Source organism: Hippoglossus stenolepis, chromosome 20 (genome assembly GCF_022539355.2).
Source record: "Hippoglossus stenolepis isolate QCI-W04-F060 chromosome 20, HSTE1.2, whole genome shotgun sequence".
Taxonomy (NCBI): Eukaryota; Metazoa; Chordata; class Actinopteri; order Pleuronectiformes; family Pleuronectidae; genus Hippoglossus; species Hippoglossus stenolepis.
In genome coordinates this window covers 5,303,878-5,319,746 of record NC_061502.1, presented here as the reverse complement: position 1 = coordinate 5,319,746, position 15,869 = coordinate 5,303,878, and the positions used below count along the sequence as shown (strand labels likewise).

Below are 15,869 nucleotides of genomic sequence, written 5' to 3'. Positions count from 1 at the left end.
AAAAGTGAATTCTAATTTCGGACTGACTATGACTGAGTGCACATCCAAAGCTATTTTCCAGTGTTACATCAACTGGCGATGTTTGCCAGGGAACAAACAAACACTCAGCGCTCTCTTTCCAATACAAATGGGAGACGATGTTTTGCTCATGAAAGCTCTGCAGCACCACACTTTACTTTCCCTGAACTTTGTCTTTGTGACTCTAGCTCGAAGAATGCAGCTGAGAGCAAGGAGTTCAGGAGACGTTATGACTCAGGACAGTGCTCACTCTGCTCTAACATTACAGTTGCATGATCAGGGGGAAAAGACTCTGAAAACAATGGAAGTATGTTGAAACTGGATCCCACAGCCTTTACTTCACATACATCAGCTGACTGCAGTGCAAAGCTGAAAAAAGTTGATAAAACAGCATCAAACACAAGAAGACATCAACTCAGTTTCATTTTCCATTGGACACTTAATTTGACTCATTATCTAGGCTATAGTTTAATGTTAACATTATTACAGTTTAATTAAATTAATTAATAAAAAAAGAATGTATCTAATGACACTGATCTAATGATAAAAGAAGAGTAAATTTAACATGACTGATTAGTATGCATTTACAGTGTGGATGAGTCACAGAGAGAGTCAGCATTCGACCACTAACTCCACCAGTCTGGCGTGTTTGTATAACGATTTGTGTTTTCCTGTAAATGCTGCATTTTTTTTTATTTCCAAGTCATAACCACCTGCCATACTTATTTGTGCCAGAGAATGTAAATCGGTGTCATAAATACATCTCATAAGGCCCTCTTTGGCTATTTATATGTTTATATGTCACAAATAAATTCTAAGCAGTTCAATTTGCAGCTTTTTTTTTTTTATTTCAGTGATTTTGTTGTCACCTAGTATTTATCCAGCCACTCTCTAGCCCTTTCAGATGTTTTCATTAGGACAAAAAGCAATGAAACTGAAACAAAGGGTTGAAATGTACACAGATATTCGAGTTTGGCCCAATGATTAATCCTCCTTCTCCCTTCAGCTTGTACCTTTGCAGAGTGTTGGTGTGATATTTCAATAGTGCCAATAAATGTCCCTGGACTGGAGCCTTGCACTCTCTGAACTTGTAATGAACATGAACATAAAAAAAGGAGAAACCATTTTTAGTTTCCCCCCTGGTCACCTACAGAAAGCGGCGGAGCCTTGCGCCTTCACTATTCATCACCGTCTTCATTCATTACAGGCCTTACCAGACGCTGAGTCTCCCACAAGGTCACAGCTGCTCCGTCCCACCTGGAACTGTGACTCCTCTGACCCACCGGCTCAACATATGGAGGCGCTACCATGCTCCATGTGGTGAAGGGGAGAGAGTTAAACTTTAATCTGGCCGGCTACTGGGGAATTTGCGCTAAGTTTCCCTTGACAGGTGGTGTTTTAATTATTGAAAATGCTTGGTTCATTTTTAGTTGAGCCACGAATAACTTTTTCATCAAGAAAAAACAACTTGCAGGCAGAGCTATGAACTTCCTGCAAATGTGGAGTAATTTGGAGGGTTTCTGCCTCTCTCTCCCTGTTGTGCTGTTATGTGCCGTGCATGCACGGACGTCTTCTCTATTGAGCGTCTCATCCAGCTCGCCCCTCCACAACATTAATATTATATATGCCTGCAAAATTCAGGTGGCTGTCGGTAGAAGCACATTTCCTCTCAATCAGGGAAAGCAGACAAAGAGGAAATGCTGTTTAGATCCATGTCAATTATTTTTCTACATCGACGCGTGGAGAAATGACCTTCCCCATGATAACAGCCTCTCTACGGCACCCGACGCCGCAATGCACGCTCGGTGGAGAAATCACCAATTAGCATACAAATATGCACAAGGATCCCTTTGTGTAGCTTCATGTGTAAACATCTGAAGCTGAATTTTATACCAAAGAAAAAAATGTGTCAGAGACAGTGGAGGCGTATATATATTGTTAGTTTGAAAAACTACTCGGAGAACTCGGTAGTTTACGCGGCAGATGAACTGAGTCGGCTCAGCACCACTCAGTTATGGATGCAAACATTTTTATGCAGATGAGGGAAATTATGCACCGGTATATCAAAACAAAGATCTGTGCAACGTAGCAGGTTGATATCCACACATTGTACCAGTCTGCTCTGTGATCTCTCTTAATGACTGAGCTCACGGCACCAAGCATGACACGCACCAGGTACATGCATAATGAGGAAATTCATAATGCATATTTGAAGCCGACCATATGGTTGTGGATATAGGACACTGACTGTTTAAGAGAATCACTGTATGTCTAATGAACCAGATTCTTGGTATTGTATAATGTTGAAGCTATAACGGCCCAATGGAACACCTGGTACATCTACATACTTATTTCACAAACATCTGTCTGCCTGTATGTGGAGTAAAGATCTCACGTATCATTCATCCTAACAGGTCTACACTGCCCGGGGAAGTGCAGAGTCGACCTTGGTGCGATTTGGACGTGCGATAAGTTTAATATGAATAACAATTGAATAAACAGGCGACCAGTTCTCTGAAGCAGTCAGCGGAGTTGAAACATGTCTTCTTCATGGGTCAAAATTGCTGCCACATCATTATGATAATTTAATGATTTAATTTCCTCACATTGAACTGACCAGTGACAGATGCTGGTCTCCATCATGGCAACAACATTCATAGGATAGCTTTGTGTTTCAAAGCAGAAGCACAGCAGTCGTTTTGTTGCAGCAATGCTTTATATCGAGCTGAATTACAGAGCTTTTATTTTGAAAACTTTTGTCGATTGCTTGACAGACATAATAACATGGGTTCAGTAAATAATTTAAATTTGTATATAAACCACACACGCGAACAGTAATAAAACTAATTTTGTTTCATTTTATGAAAAACATTGACTATCAAATCTTCACTGCAGATAAACCAGGTAGGATAAACACAAAGTTTTCTAACTTCACTCTGCAACATAGACATATTTATAAAAAGCACTGCACCCAACGTCCAGCACACAAACAATAAAAAGTGACAGTATATAGTAAAACTGTTTGAGGAGGACTCAGTAATGACGAGGAATAATTCTGAAGTAGCTGTGGAGCTTCAACACTGGACAAGAGAACGGGGAGCTTTAGAAACTGCACTGGTTTACTCAAATACAGTTTGGAGTATCTTGAACTTTACTTTTCTATGCTAATTTCTGCTCCACTAAACTTTAGAGGGGAATGTTGTACTTCATTCATTTACGTGAGAATGCTGGCTCAACACTATGTAAAGTAGTATTAAATTAAATTGAATGAGCCTCACCTTGACCAGCTGGAACAGCAAAATGCTTCTTACACCTGAATGCATCAGTATCAGGAATCCAACAACAGATAAGTAAGTAACCCAGGGACCAAATTTCTGCACTGCCAGTACTTTGACTCGATTGTTTGAGGACATTTCACTGATAATAATCTTACCTAAGTAAGATTAGAATGTCATGTTCATATTAAAAGATCTAATTTCTTCTTCCCCCCACTGCATCACTTGACACTATCATCTCATTCGGTCTTACATAGAAAGAAGTGGAGAGATTGTCGTTACCACAACGACGGCAGCTTAACACACGCAAGAGCGCACACATGCACACACACACAGCTTTTTTCCCCGTTTCGACTGAAATTTAAACCATTCAAGTCCAGTGAATAACCTCAAACGGTACAAAGGGAAACAGAGAAGTGGCCAAGGTAAGAAAAAAAAGTCCAGGCCAACAAAAAATTGAAAAACCATCAATCAACCTGATGGAAAAGAGGCTTTTTTTTTAGGGATTAATAAATAGTTAACCCACAGCTTCCCTGAAGAAATGGAAGTAAATGAAGCAACACCTTCAGTAGATGAAGTCTAATACTGCCTTTGTACAAACAGAGGGTTTGTAAGTCACCAACTAAAGTTATACTCTATATTGTAGAGTCATGAGATTGTTCTAGAAGGTCAATGTGAGGCTCATTTAAATTAATCTAGTGTAAGAATGGAGAGAAAAACACAAATTAACAATGACAGACAGACTGGTTGGTCTGAGCTTTATCCTACACCAAGATAATAACAACTAGATAATAAGCATAATAAAGATTACATTTTAGAATTTAAAGTTGTATAGTCCCTTTTTTTTTTACTCTTGTCTTTATTGCTTATTTGTTCTTATTTAAAACAACGTCACTCTATGTAATTTTTAGTAACAAGTGGAAGGCACATTTATAAAATCTTTGACCTGTAAGGGTATTTCTTTTCTTTTTTTAGAGTTATGAAACCTAATTATGTGTCTGGAGAATGATAAATGTATGTACCTCCGTGAGCTCATTAAACATTGGCTCAATGTAGTTTGTCGCTGAAGAGAAGATGCTGTAGGTAATCAAAACACAGGGTTTCTAACTGTGTGCCGGAAGCCGGAGAGAGAAAACGCATGGGGTGAAAGGACCAGGTGCACACTGCTATTCGTAAAAAAAAAAAAAAAAGGAAGTTAGTCATTATCGTTTGCTCTGCACACAAACACAGTCAGCGCCAGCACCGGCTGTGACAGACCATTAAAGCACGTTGAAACCCTTCACTCTCAATCGCAGCAATTTCCGTTAGAATCCAAATCAAAACTCAAACCTGCCCACTCAGATATGATACTCACATTTCTTCAATCATTGTGAGTTACACTTTCTGAGGGCGTCATTGTGAATTTATGTCCATAAAACGTACATAAACCCAGTGATGGACGAGGTGTTGGGTGCAGTGGTGTAAGAGTGGCCACAGTTTGATTTTGTCTGAGCTGGGATCACTGGTGTCAAACCCCTCGCTTAGAATAAACTGCAACCCAGAATTCAAGAGAACCAGTTGACAGTTGAATCCGTGCCTCCAGGACACAGTAACACCAACTGAGCATCGCACGCTGCACAGTGGTCGCATTTGTTGCAGGACTGTGTTAGTGGGTTGCATCATACTGTAAACAGCAAGGGTTGCCTTTTATTGTGTTGACACCTGTAAATACCTCCTGGGCCTGAAAGGATCCAGGCAGTTAGACAGTGTAAAACTCACTTTGTCACCAATTAGAGGCCCAGACGGCCGGTGAGTCACTTCTCATAAGTTGTAAAAGGGAAGTAAACAATTTTTATTGTGTACATTTTTTTTTGGAAGAAAGTGCTGTGGTTTTCCCTGTTTGGATAGCGAGTCTCTCTGCAGACACTAAAGCCTTGTCAGGCACGATTCATTTCGGTGGGCTAAAGGGAAAAAAACCCTTGCTTATCTGAATCTTTCTTTGCCACTGAGAGAGAAAAACTGACGTGAATGCTGTTTGCATTCCCCCCCACATGGTAATCTTCACTTCTGTAATATAAAACCGAGAGGACAAATTTAATTTAAACCAGCCACCTTATCTGTGCTTGTTTGAAATATCCCCAATCTTCAATATTTAAATGCTGTCAGATGAATTTCTACTGAGTCTGTGATGTGTTTCGGTCTATTTCATGTCGTGAAAATCACATTTTAATGACTCACATCAAATATAGTAAGCACATTCGGTAAACAGCAGAGAAACAGAACTTTCTTCCAGCAGCACACGGGAAAGAAAAGCTAAGCACGTTGCTGTTCATTAGCATTTTCATATAATGAAGCAGATGAAGGTGATACTAAATTGATTTAGTCTGCTTTTACTTAATGTTCATGGCATTCACTCCTGCATGGGCAGGATTCCAGTGACCCATCCTGACACGCATTAGCCTGACGCACTGTGAAAGAGGCAAAGGCTTCACCTGCATTCAGTCTTTAATTAAAGGCTACTGAGGGCAATGAACGGAGGGAATAACAACAGAACACCGCTCTGAACCAGTCACTTCAATGTGCAGTCGACCAGGTGTCGATATTTGTAATACCTGCAATAAGACTGCGTTAAATTGCATCCTTTAATGACTTTACCTCCATATTGAGTCTGATTAGACGATGCTTAAATGAGGATCACAAAGTGAAGCTGTTAGGGAGCCAGAAACCAGAAGAAAATGAAATGTTCTTTTGGCAGAGAAAGATTAAAAAAGAAAAAAAAAACCTGCTACTTAAAGCTAACACCTGCTCAGTGAACATTTCAGAGGCAGAAGTCCATATTTCTTCCGTCGGTGGCATATGGAATATAATAAACACCACCGCTTTCATTTTAATGAACCACAACATTCACAAATGTTAGGACACAAATGGTGATAGAAAACACTGCAGACTGTTTTTACATTTAACTTTGTTACTTGAAGCTGACTGCACCAGTTTTAAATTTGAGATTGACCTGCTTATGGGTTCATTGTTCACTCAGTAGAGATTTAGACATAGCTGATTTAAAATAGGTTGCACCAAACCAACTGATGTGTACATAGTTATAACGTGCAGTGGAGGACTTATTCAGTTTCTTTACATACATACATACATATATATATATATGTACAAAAACTGAATTGTATTGCATTAATAATCTTGCACTGGAAATGCTACTTAAGTCAAATAGGCTAAATGCATAAAAAAAGAACACAACTTGCTATGTGGAAAAATGACAATGATTTATATTAGTGTATTTTTATTATTACTAGTATGTTCAAATGTAAAAGGGATTTTACTGTTTTACTGTTTACTGGGCTTTTAACAGCATCTTTAATGATATTGTCATATAGTCATGACAATGATAGTCATAGAAGTTCAGTGGATTAAAATAAAAAACAAGGAGCTCTATATTTGTTTATTAGTCAGCTTCCTAAATACCAAATGGAACTGCTGTGTAGTTGACTCATGTAACTGGCACAACTGAAAATTGTTTAATTGTTTAAATTAATCAGAAAAAAGGACATGAAAACTTGGTTGACTCATCTGATTTGATGAAATGTGGTCTAGCCATGATGTAAATGGGAAGTATATATTTATAATACATTTTACAAAAAGCTGTAAGACCTTATAATTTAAGCTACGTTACACTCATCATATATGTATATTAACCTCTTTTTAAAACTGAATGAATACTAGATTTATTTCTGTATGCATTTATAAATTAAACAAAGGGCAACATATAGCATGCATAGTCGATTGATGTTATTAGACAGTGTTACAACACTTCCTGTCGACAAATTAAAACTGGGGGTTTACTCAGTAAGTCATTTCAAACGTTTTATGGCCCAAAAACAAAAAGGGTAAATAGTGAAGCCAGGTTGAAAGCAATGGACTTACTATTGAATCCTGATGAATGCACCGTGGGAGAGATCACATTCTGAATTTTTCATGGTGCTGGTTACACAACACACACGGAGCGGGCGATGGCAAAGCAAAAGATGTTTCGTGCCAATAAAGCCTCAGTTCTCTCTCAACCCACTTGGCCTCCCTCAGAAAGCTTCAATTCTGCAATAACAAATCACATTTTGACATTTGGGGATTTTGAGAAAATACCAATTTACCACTCAAAATACCAGAATGGCACACCCTCTTGCGTTTCAGTCGAATACATGTGGTTAATTGTCATAGTGAATTAAGACTGGGCCTAGTGCGGGTTTCTCGGCAGGCTGGAGGTTGCAAAAGCAACACTGGGATGTGGTCATGGGGAAGTCAAAATGATGGACTTCTGCAGAACACAGGGATTTGGAGAAACAGCCCATTCTGGGATTTAGTTGTGCCATACATGTAGAATGAAAGAGTATCCTGGATTTTCCCAAGCTAAACACTAAGCTGTGGTGTCTCAAGCTTCCTGTGTAGAAATAAGAGGATAAGTTGGAATGGTGTGGTGCAGCACAAATCTTTGACCCAGAATCCCCAGTGTCTGACACAAAATAGACTTATCTGGGTTTCTGTAAAAACACTTAAGCACAAAACTAATTCAAAAGAAAAAGAATGTCAGATCGTTCATTAGCACACACACAGTAAACTTCAATTTCTTTGTTAAATACAGGGAATGTTTTTTCTTTTTCTTTCTGAATGAAAAGGAGTGATCGCTCAAATCCAATGGCTCTTTTATTTTCAAAAAGCTTCACTTAAGTATTTACAGTTTGTGCAAAAACATTTAAAGGTTTCAAGGACTTTACATTGTAAGTTCAACCTCAAGGCACATACATGGAACAACATCAATATTTCGTCATGAGAACAGAAATTTAACTTTGGTTCCTAAGAAAACGTCTCGGTGTGGATGGCCAACGTTAACACTGCGATCGTCTCGATGAGAAGCCAGAATGGCAGAGTATCCCGACCCAGCTGTTTTACATGCACTGTAAAGTTCCAGCTCATACTGTATCTCAACCACCACTGGGTGATTGCTTGGAAAAACACAAAAAAAACAAACAAACTTTAAAGTTCAAAACCTGGTATGACAAAATGAAAGGCTACGAAGCTAAATACAGTACATGCAAAAATCCTTGAATGAATGTCACTGGCTATAATCGCTATTTGCAGTGAAGGGTTTTGCCTATAGGAAGAAAAGATGACTTAAAAACGTATTCGGTTTCAGCCTCTTGTGTGTTTAGTCTGAACTGACCTCTCGGTGATTGAACATAATTATTTCAACGTGAATCAATGAGCTTTAAGGGAAATTACTTCTCGGCACCCTGAAACAGTAATAAACCGACGCTTGCAGACTCTAATACATTTTGTGTAATTCCATTGGTCACGGCGCTGCTGCCGCGTTCTTTCATCAAGCAAGTAGAAAATTAAGAGTAATGTACGCTGCGACGCAAACACCATGCTCCTTCCCGTTCCCGGTTGAATCCTTATCCATGCACCGCTTAAGGTCTGGCACTATGGATGAACAGTCTCTCGTTAGCTACTCGGTGTCATGTTTAGTGTTGTTCTCCTTGTTAATACTGTTATTGTTGCCACCGTGGCTGCAATCTTTTGGAGAAATGTGCTTTCTGTTCTGCCGTCTCTTTGTGTCTCATCTTTTCTCTTTTTCCTCGCTCCTTTTCCTCCTCCTACTCAAAACTCTCTCGAGCTAATCATTCAGTCCTGCATAAAAGGTAAGGCAAATATCTGTCTCCGTTACACATTCACAGACATGGGGGGAGATAATATATGGTGCAATAGTTTGACCTGACATGTCAGCATGTGACTCGAGAGAGGGCTTTAATCTTCAAAGGAAATCGTATGTAAATGTCTCTACGCGTGGGGGTTATGGTCAGCTGGTGAACCGTTGATGGGTTAGGTGCTCAGCTAGTTAGCTTCATGATTGTTAAGCAGGGTAAATCAACACGCAGGCCAGGGCAACCTGGTGGGTCCGTGTACTGGGTGTGCTGATATGTGGACATTAGTAGAAAAGGAGTAAAATAAAAAGTGGAGATGCTTTGGTAACCACAGAAGATCACAGTAACAGTAAACCCAACATGAAAATAAAAACATCTACACAAGTCTTGTATTAAAATGTATTCATGGTAAAAGTTTTAGCCTTTAAAGCGTATGTAATTTGCCAGGGGAATGAGATCATTACTAAATTAACTTCATTCCTATATAATTCCGTTTATTTAAATTTTCCCACTTAAAGAACAATTTGCTTCACCAATTCCCAAGACAGAGAAAATGTAACCCACTTTCATGTCTGTAAGGCAAATATGAACCTGTCTCTCCAAAGGTAAAAAAAAAAAAAAATCTGCCTTCCAGCAATTTTAAAGCTCACAGATTAACATATAATATATCTTTTTTGTTTAATGCGTGCAAACGCGAATGTAGAAAACTGACACAAAGTGGTTTCATGGCAAGAAAGAGCCAGGCTCGCTGTTTTCTCCTGTTTCCAGTCTTTATGCTAAGCTAAGATGAGTGGCTTGGAGTGGTAGCTTCATATTTAGCATACAGACATGAGAATAGTTGAACTTTTGTTAACCTTCTTCTTAAATTTTTTATCAATAAATAGATTTTTTTTTTTCAAGCTGTTGCCAATTGCCTGAAATAAAAGTTACAGAAATGAAGCCCCAATAAATAGAATGTGTCAATACAAATAAGACTCTAGGACACAACAGCATAATGTGAATATAGATCATTTCATTAATTAGCTGTGTTCATGAATATTCGTTTGCTTGATCAAAATTTAACTGTGGACCACTTCAAATTAAAGTCGTGGTCGGAGCTATTGCTGAAGTTACGGTAAGTGCAGTTACTTTTGAGATGTTCTGACCTCTGAGGTAAATCCTCTCAGAGATAATCTCGACACTCAGGAGTAACTCGAGTACAAGCCCTTAAAAATCATTTCACTGTAAATTGTTTGGCCTAGTTTGCAGTCATTCAGTTCAAGCAGCCTCACAAAGAGTTAACACACTCGCTCTCCCAGTGTGAGCTCCACGCAGCCAAGTGAAAATAAGGTCTACATATTTTTCTCCCTTTTTTGGTCGAGGATTATGAGCAGGGGAGGGGGGGTGAGCGACGGGGTCGGCGGTGGGAATTCTGTAAGCTTGGCCCCTCAAAATAAAATCTTGTCAAATCAAATAAAGTCTCCTTAAGAAGTGCATAATGGAGAGCTCTCACTGGCACCTCACATGCAAAGAGCTGCCTACACCACCCATGAGCTGGGGGGCAGGGAAAACTCTTTTAATTGAGACCCCCGCAGGGATCAGAGGTGCGGTGACGGACAGGGAGACAGCGAGACAGACCAGGGACGGGGAAAACACAGGAAGCGAGGGGAAACGGTTTCAGGGTCGTCATTGCGGGAACTAATGTAGGGGAGGTGAGCTTGTGCATTGTTCAGGTGTGCAAACCATAAATGAAGGAGACAGTCTCATAGTCGGAGACAAAAGGATAAATGATGGGAGGCGAGATGAGCTGCTCAGTCACAACTGTGCACTGCGAGGATTATGGGTGGAGTGCGATCTCATTGTTGTAATTTCCTAATTTATCAAAAAGCCTAATGAACGCTGAGACAAGGCTGAAATAAGTGGGTGTTTAATTAGCATTATGTGTTTGTCCTCTGTAAATTCATCACACACTCCATGCACACACACACAAACACAGAGGAACAGGGCCCCCCCCTCATGATAGACCACAGCGGTGAAAATCCATATTATTTAGCCACCAAACACAGAAAACACAGTTAGTTTTTAATGTTTCCACATCATTAAGTAGCTCGATGAGCAATAATACTCCAAACAATGCTGTTTGACCATGAGTAATGCTGTCTGTGTAATGGACTCAAAGGGAATGGTGGCGGTAAAGTGATCCCTCTGTCTCGCCCTCTGTTCCTCTGTCCCACACATGACGATGAGAGAAACTGCCCCCTTGTGGCCTCACTTGCCCAAACAGAGGAAAAATGCATTAAAAAAAAGAAGCAGAACAAATGAGAGAATTTCTTCAAAAGGCTCTGGATGTCTCAGCACATCCATGCACCCCATTAGGGACAATAATCCTTTGTTGCTTTTTAAGCTCATGTTAATAATTGCACGTCCTCACCAGAAAAACTGAAAATGTGCTCTTTCCCAGAGTTTTCCAAACGCATCCCTTAACTAAGCGCACCTTTGTTCGGTTGTAAAACAACCGAACAAAGATACTTTTGGTGTTAGGGTACTTTAGGGAAATCTCAGAGCAGGCTTTCTAACAGCACCAGTGACATTCTCCCTAACACAAGCAGCCACAGTCCCTTACATGTGATCCCCACCACTGCTCATTTCCTGCCGTGCTTCCGTTAATAAGAAAAGTGCACTTCAATTCTTTTTTACAACATGCCACCTATGAACCAGTGCTTTATTTCCACAGCGCTCTAATCAGCCGTGTTTGGATTTCCCCTGTGCTGTGTTGTCTTTACTACTGTTCTGTTGTACTGGGGAGTGTTTTCACTGTGTCAAAGCGTAAAAAGGCCATTTTTTGCTTCTGTGGTTAGCAAAGGATCCCAGCCCTAAAAGCCCCCAAACATTTCCAAGGCCGACAGCGTTTGTCAGAAGCTACACCCAGGGTGCCGTGATTGTACAAATCCATGTTCATGTACAGTACTGACCATTAAAACAACTTTCAAAACCCTGCTGATTATAAAAAAAGAAACACTTGTATCTCTTTTCTAAGAATAAAAAAGATAGCAGAGAATCCAACATTATTATCCACAGTATAAATTACATTGTAGACAGAACTTGGAAATATATATAGTACAGTTATATTTCACTAGGTTTTTTATGTTTTTTGTTGTCTACACAAACAGTGTATGTGTGTGTATTTATGCATGTATTGTGAAGGGTTTCTTGTGTGTGTGTATGTATGTGTGAATGCCTCTGTACTGTTTGCTGCTGCATCACGTTTGGCAGAACTCTGTACTGGGCACGTTGCTGCTCTTGCAGTAGACTATACTGTTGTTACTGAGGTGACACTCTCTAAATCCAATGCCCCCATTGGGCGTATAGATGGGTTGAATGCGGAAATCTCCCTTGAGAAGCTGCTCATTGTTCAGCGCCACTATCTGAAAACTGGTCTCAGTCATCTCCAGAATGGAGTTATCCTTCTTGGTTCCTGCCTCGCAGTAGTCGTCTTTTCTCCTGCCGCGGTTGTATTTCCACTTGGTCGAAGCTGACCGGCTCTTCCTGTGCATATGCCAGCAGAACAGACTGAGCAGCGTTACCAGGATGATAAGAACCGCCCCACCTATGATCCCAGCCATTAGCAGAGTTGAATTGATGCTCTCCTGAGGAGCTTGGTCTCTACCAGGAATCTTAGATGACAAAGCAGGCTTGGTCCTGGCCTCGGAGCATATAGTATCCTCTCCAGGCCTGTAGGAGTTAAGGGTGTCCAGCACGTGTACACAGATCCGATACACAGACCGGGGCTCCAGGTCAAGGAGGCTAATATGCCGCCGGCCCCCACTCACCGTCTGCTCCCGCATTCCTTCGTTTATTTGGGTTTGGCCCCTTTTGACCCAAGTGACCTTGTAGCCTGTGACAGTGAAATAGGAATCCCAGCTAACCTCAATATTGGTGGCGTTGACCACATTGAAGGAGATCTGAAGGGGGTCCTCATATGGAGGAAGGGGGCCAGGAGGGTTAATATGGATTGGGGGTAAGGGTGGGGAGGGTGAGTCAAAGTAGTAAGGGACGGATGTTGTGATGACATTGGAGATCATGGTGGTGATAGGGGTGGTGGTGGGTGGGGGAGGGGGTGTAGAGCGGAGTGTGGGCCAGGGTGGCTGATCGGCTTCAACTGGGCACTCAATAATATCCAGCGTGAGCTCTCTGATTGCCATGCCACGCACCTTGTCTGGACTCAGGCACACAAACCCCCGGGCGTTGATGGCGGTGGGCAAAGACTTGAGCCACACCACCACCCATTTCACTGCACAGTCACAGTGCCAGGGGTTGTTACGGACTATGAGATGCCTTAGGCTTGACAGGCCGTCAAACACACCCTGTGTTAGAGTCTGGAGCTGGTTGCCGGAGACATCCAGTTTTTCCAGCCTGTTTAGGTCAGCGAACGCTGCAACAGGGATCTGGTTAATCTGGTTCTCCTGCAAGTTGAGTTTGACCAGTGCCTGGCTGGGTAGGAGGGGAGGGGGGAAAGTGAGTGAATTGCGGGCCAGAGCCAGCTCGCGGAGGTTGGCTAGGTCCTGGAAGGTCCCTGGCGCAATGCCCTCATCCGTCAACAGGTTCCCATCCAGCAGGAGGCGCTGCAGGCGCGTCACATTCTGGAAGGCCTCCTCTGCAATGATAGCAATGCGGTTCTCATCCAACCGCAGCTCCTTCAGGTCCTCAGGAAGGCCAATGGGAACGCTGCTTAAGTGGTTCTTGGTGAGGAAAAGGAGTTTGAGGCTTAATGCCTCCCTAAAGGCGCCTTCTTCCACCCCCACTGTGGAGATGGAGTTATCATCAAGGTGCAGCTCCTCTAATTTAGTTAGCTGAGCCAGGGCTGCCTTGGAGATCGTTTGGATATTGTTCTCCTGGAGGTGCAAGATCTTGGTGTTTTTGGGCAAATTGATCGGAAACTCGTCCAGCTGGTTGCCATAGAGATAGACTGTCTCCACAGAGGCCAGATTGTGAAGTTCCATAGGGAAGCCAGCACTGTTGATCTGGTTGTTATGTAGGTAGAGGACCTTGAAGCCCTCCTCTATCCCAAGAGGCACTGATGTCAGGCTGCGTTCATTGCAGTACACAAATAATTTGTCACAACGACACTCATCCGGGCAAGTGGCAACTGGGCTGAATTGCATTTGGAGGCTTAGTATGACAGTCAACCAAAACTGCAAGAATGAAGCCCAATCTTTATTCCAGGGTCCAGCCAGAAACTCCATAGTGGAAAAAAAATGGGAAGGTGGAAACAACAATAAAAAGAACTGGGTGGGGGAAAAAAAGCAATGACGTATATATATATATCCACTGAAAACTAGACTCAGGAAAAGTCCAATGAGGAGAGTTAAATAATGATGCAGTTAGCTGGGAAAAGAGCAGGAAACCGTGGGAGTAATCCTGTAAATGCTAGTCCTCAGCTGAAGAGCGATGGTCTCATTAGTGGTGGCCAGTCCTCTGACTGACTCCATCCATGCTGAGACATCAGACCATAGCAGGACTCTTCACTCGTTCACCCATGCAGAGCTCAGCCAGGGCCAATTTGAAGCCACGCAGAAGAGAGCCACCACAGGCTCCACTTGCCTGTCCGTCACACACTGCTGGTCCCCAACTGGGGCAGAGTCCAAGGGGGGTGACATTTGGATCCAGAGACCTGTGGGAAAACAAAGAAATGCTAGATTAGTATTTTCAGGGGTGGCCTGTTCTTGGGGGGGGAAAAAGGGCTTCTCCTTTCCCTTTCTTCCTCTGTCTCTTTATTTGACATACAAACATACACGCATACCAACTGTGTTTCCCTCTCTCTCTCCCCCTGCCCTTCTCCCCCAAACACAAAGACAGAGTCACACAACATACCGTTCAACGCTGATCTCAAATTATGCACTGGATATTTAAAAAAAAGACTCAAACCATCTGATAAATATTCAGAACAGCTCTTTGCACATCCGGTTTCGCAGACATAAAGAGGGCTTTTCATCCCTTCTGCTCTATCAAAGGAGGGAATAGACCACTGCAAGGACAGAGAGTCATGGATTCGCAGAGGTTCTCAGCAACATCACGGTTGCTTAATGGAAGAATTGCTAAAAAGAGATAAGGCTAATAATACATCTGCCCTTTGCGGGCCAACATGGATGCACAGGATATTTCTTGGAAGGGGAAAAAAACAAAAAACAAGTTACGACTGTCTTGTGGGCAGAGGTACACGAGTAAACAAAGCGCTTACAGTAAACAGAGTGGATTGTTTTGCTGGTGGCCTAAGGAGGAGTTAGTTATTACGTGTCGGGCCTGAACACACCATCATCAAACTCCAGATTTAAAGCTGTGTGGAGAGGAATTACAAAACAAAGGGGGGGACAGTCGAGGAATAGAGACCCCCTGCATATCAGCCCACTCCCCTCGCCAGAGTGACATACACACGCTGTCAAATGAAATGGGATTGGAAAATAATTTAGTTCTCCCGACTGCGATAAATGATCAATACAGGCCGTTTTTCAACATGGGGTGGCCAGTGGTAAAGCACAAGGCCACCGGATTACAGTAGAACCCTAGATCCATTATTCCAAGTTTTATGACCCATCAAACACCCCCCTCCCTCCGTCTCCCCCACATGATTGAAAGATACTGTTTGTCATCGGTTGCTTTCAGCTTAACTGAACCCCCCACCTCCACTCCCTAGGCCGGAGTTAGATGACACACAATAATGGGTAGGATGGGTTCAATCTTAAACACAGGAACAGCCATGAGCGTGGATTAAGGTGTCCTACCGGGTTTGTCAAGCCTGGAGCAGCCACTGAGCAACACAACTCCCAGAGCACATACGATTCCTGAATCAGTCCATTTCTTTTTTTCAAGCTAGATTTCAAATGTCAGGCAGCAATTGGTACAGAATATTTTT

General features: G+C 42.0%; 1 protein-coding gene across 2 annotated transcripts in view; it reads right to left on the bottom strand.

Annotated features, from left to right (window-relative positions):
* Positions 1-7,964: 7,964 nt before the first annotated feature.
* Positions 7,965-15,869, bottom strand: part of flrt2 (fibronectin leucine rich transmembrane protein 2) — a 58,184-nt gene continuing 50,279 nt past the window's right edge. For both annotated transcript variants that reach the window (XM_035143829.2, XM_035143828.2), the window contains one exon: positions 7,965-14,630. In XM_035143829.2, the coding sequence (XP_034999720.1) occupies positions 12,220-14,202 (1,983 nt within the window). In that variant the 5' untranslated portion in view covers positions 14,203-14,630 and the 3' untranslated portion in view covers positions 7,965-12,219. The remainder of the gene's footprint in view (positions 14,631-15,869) is intronic.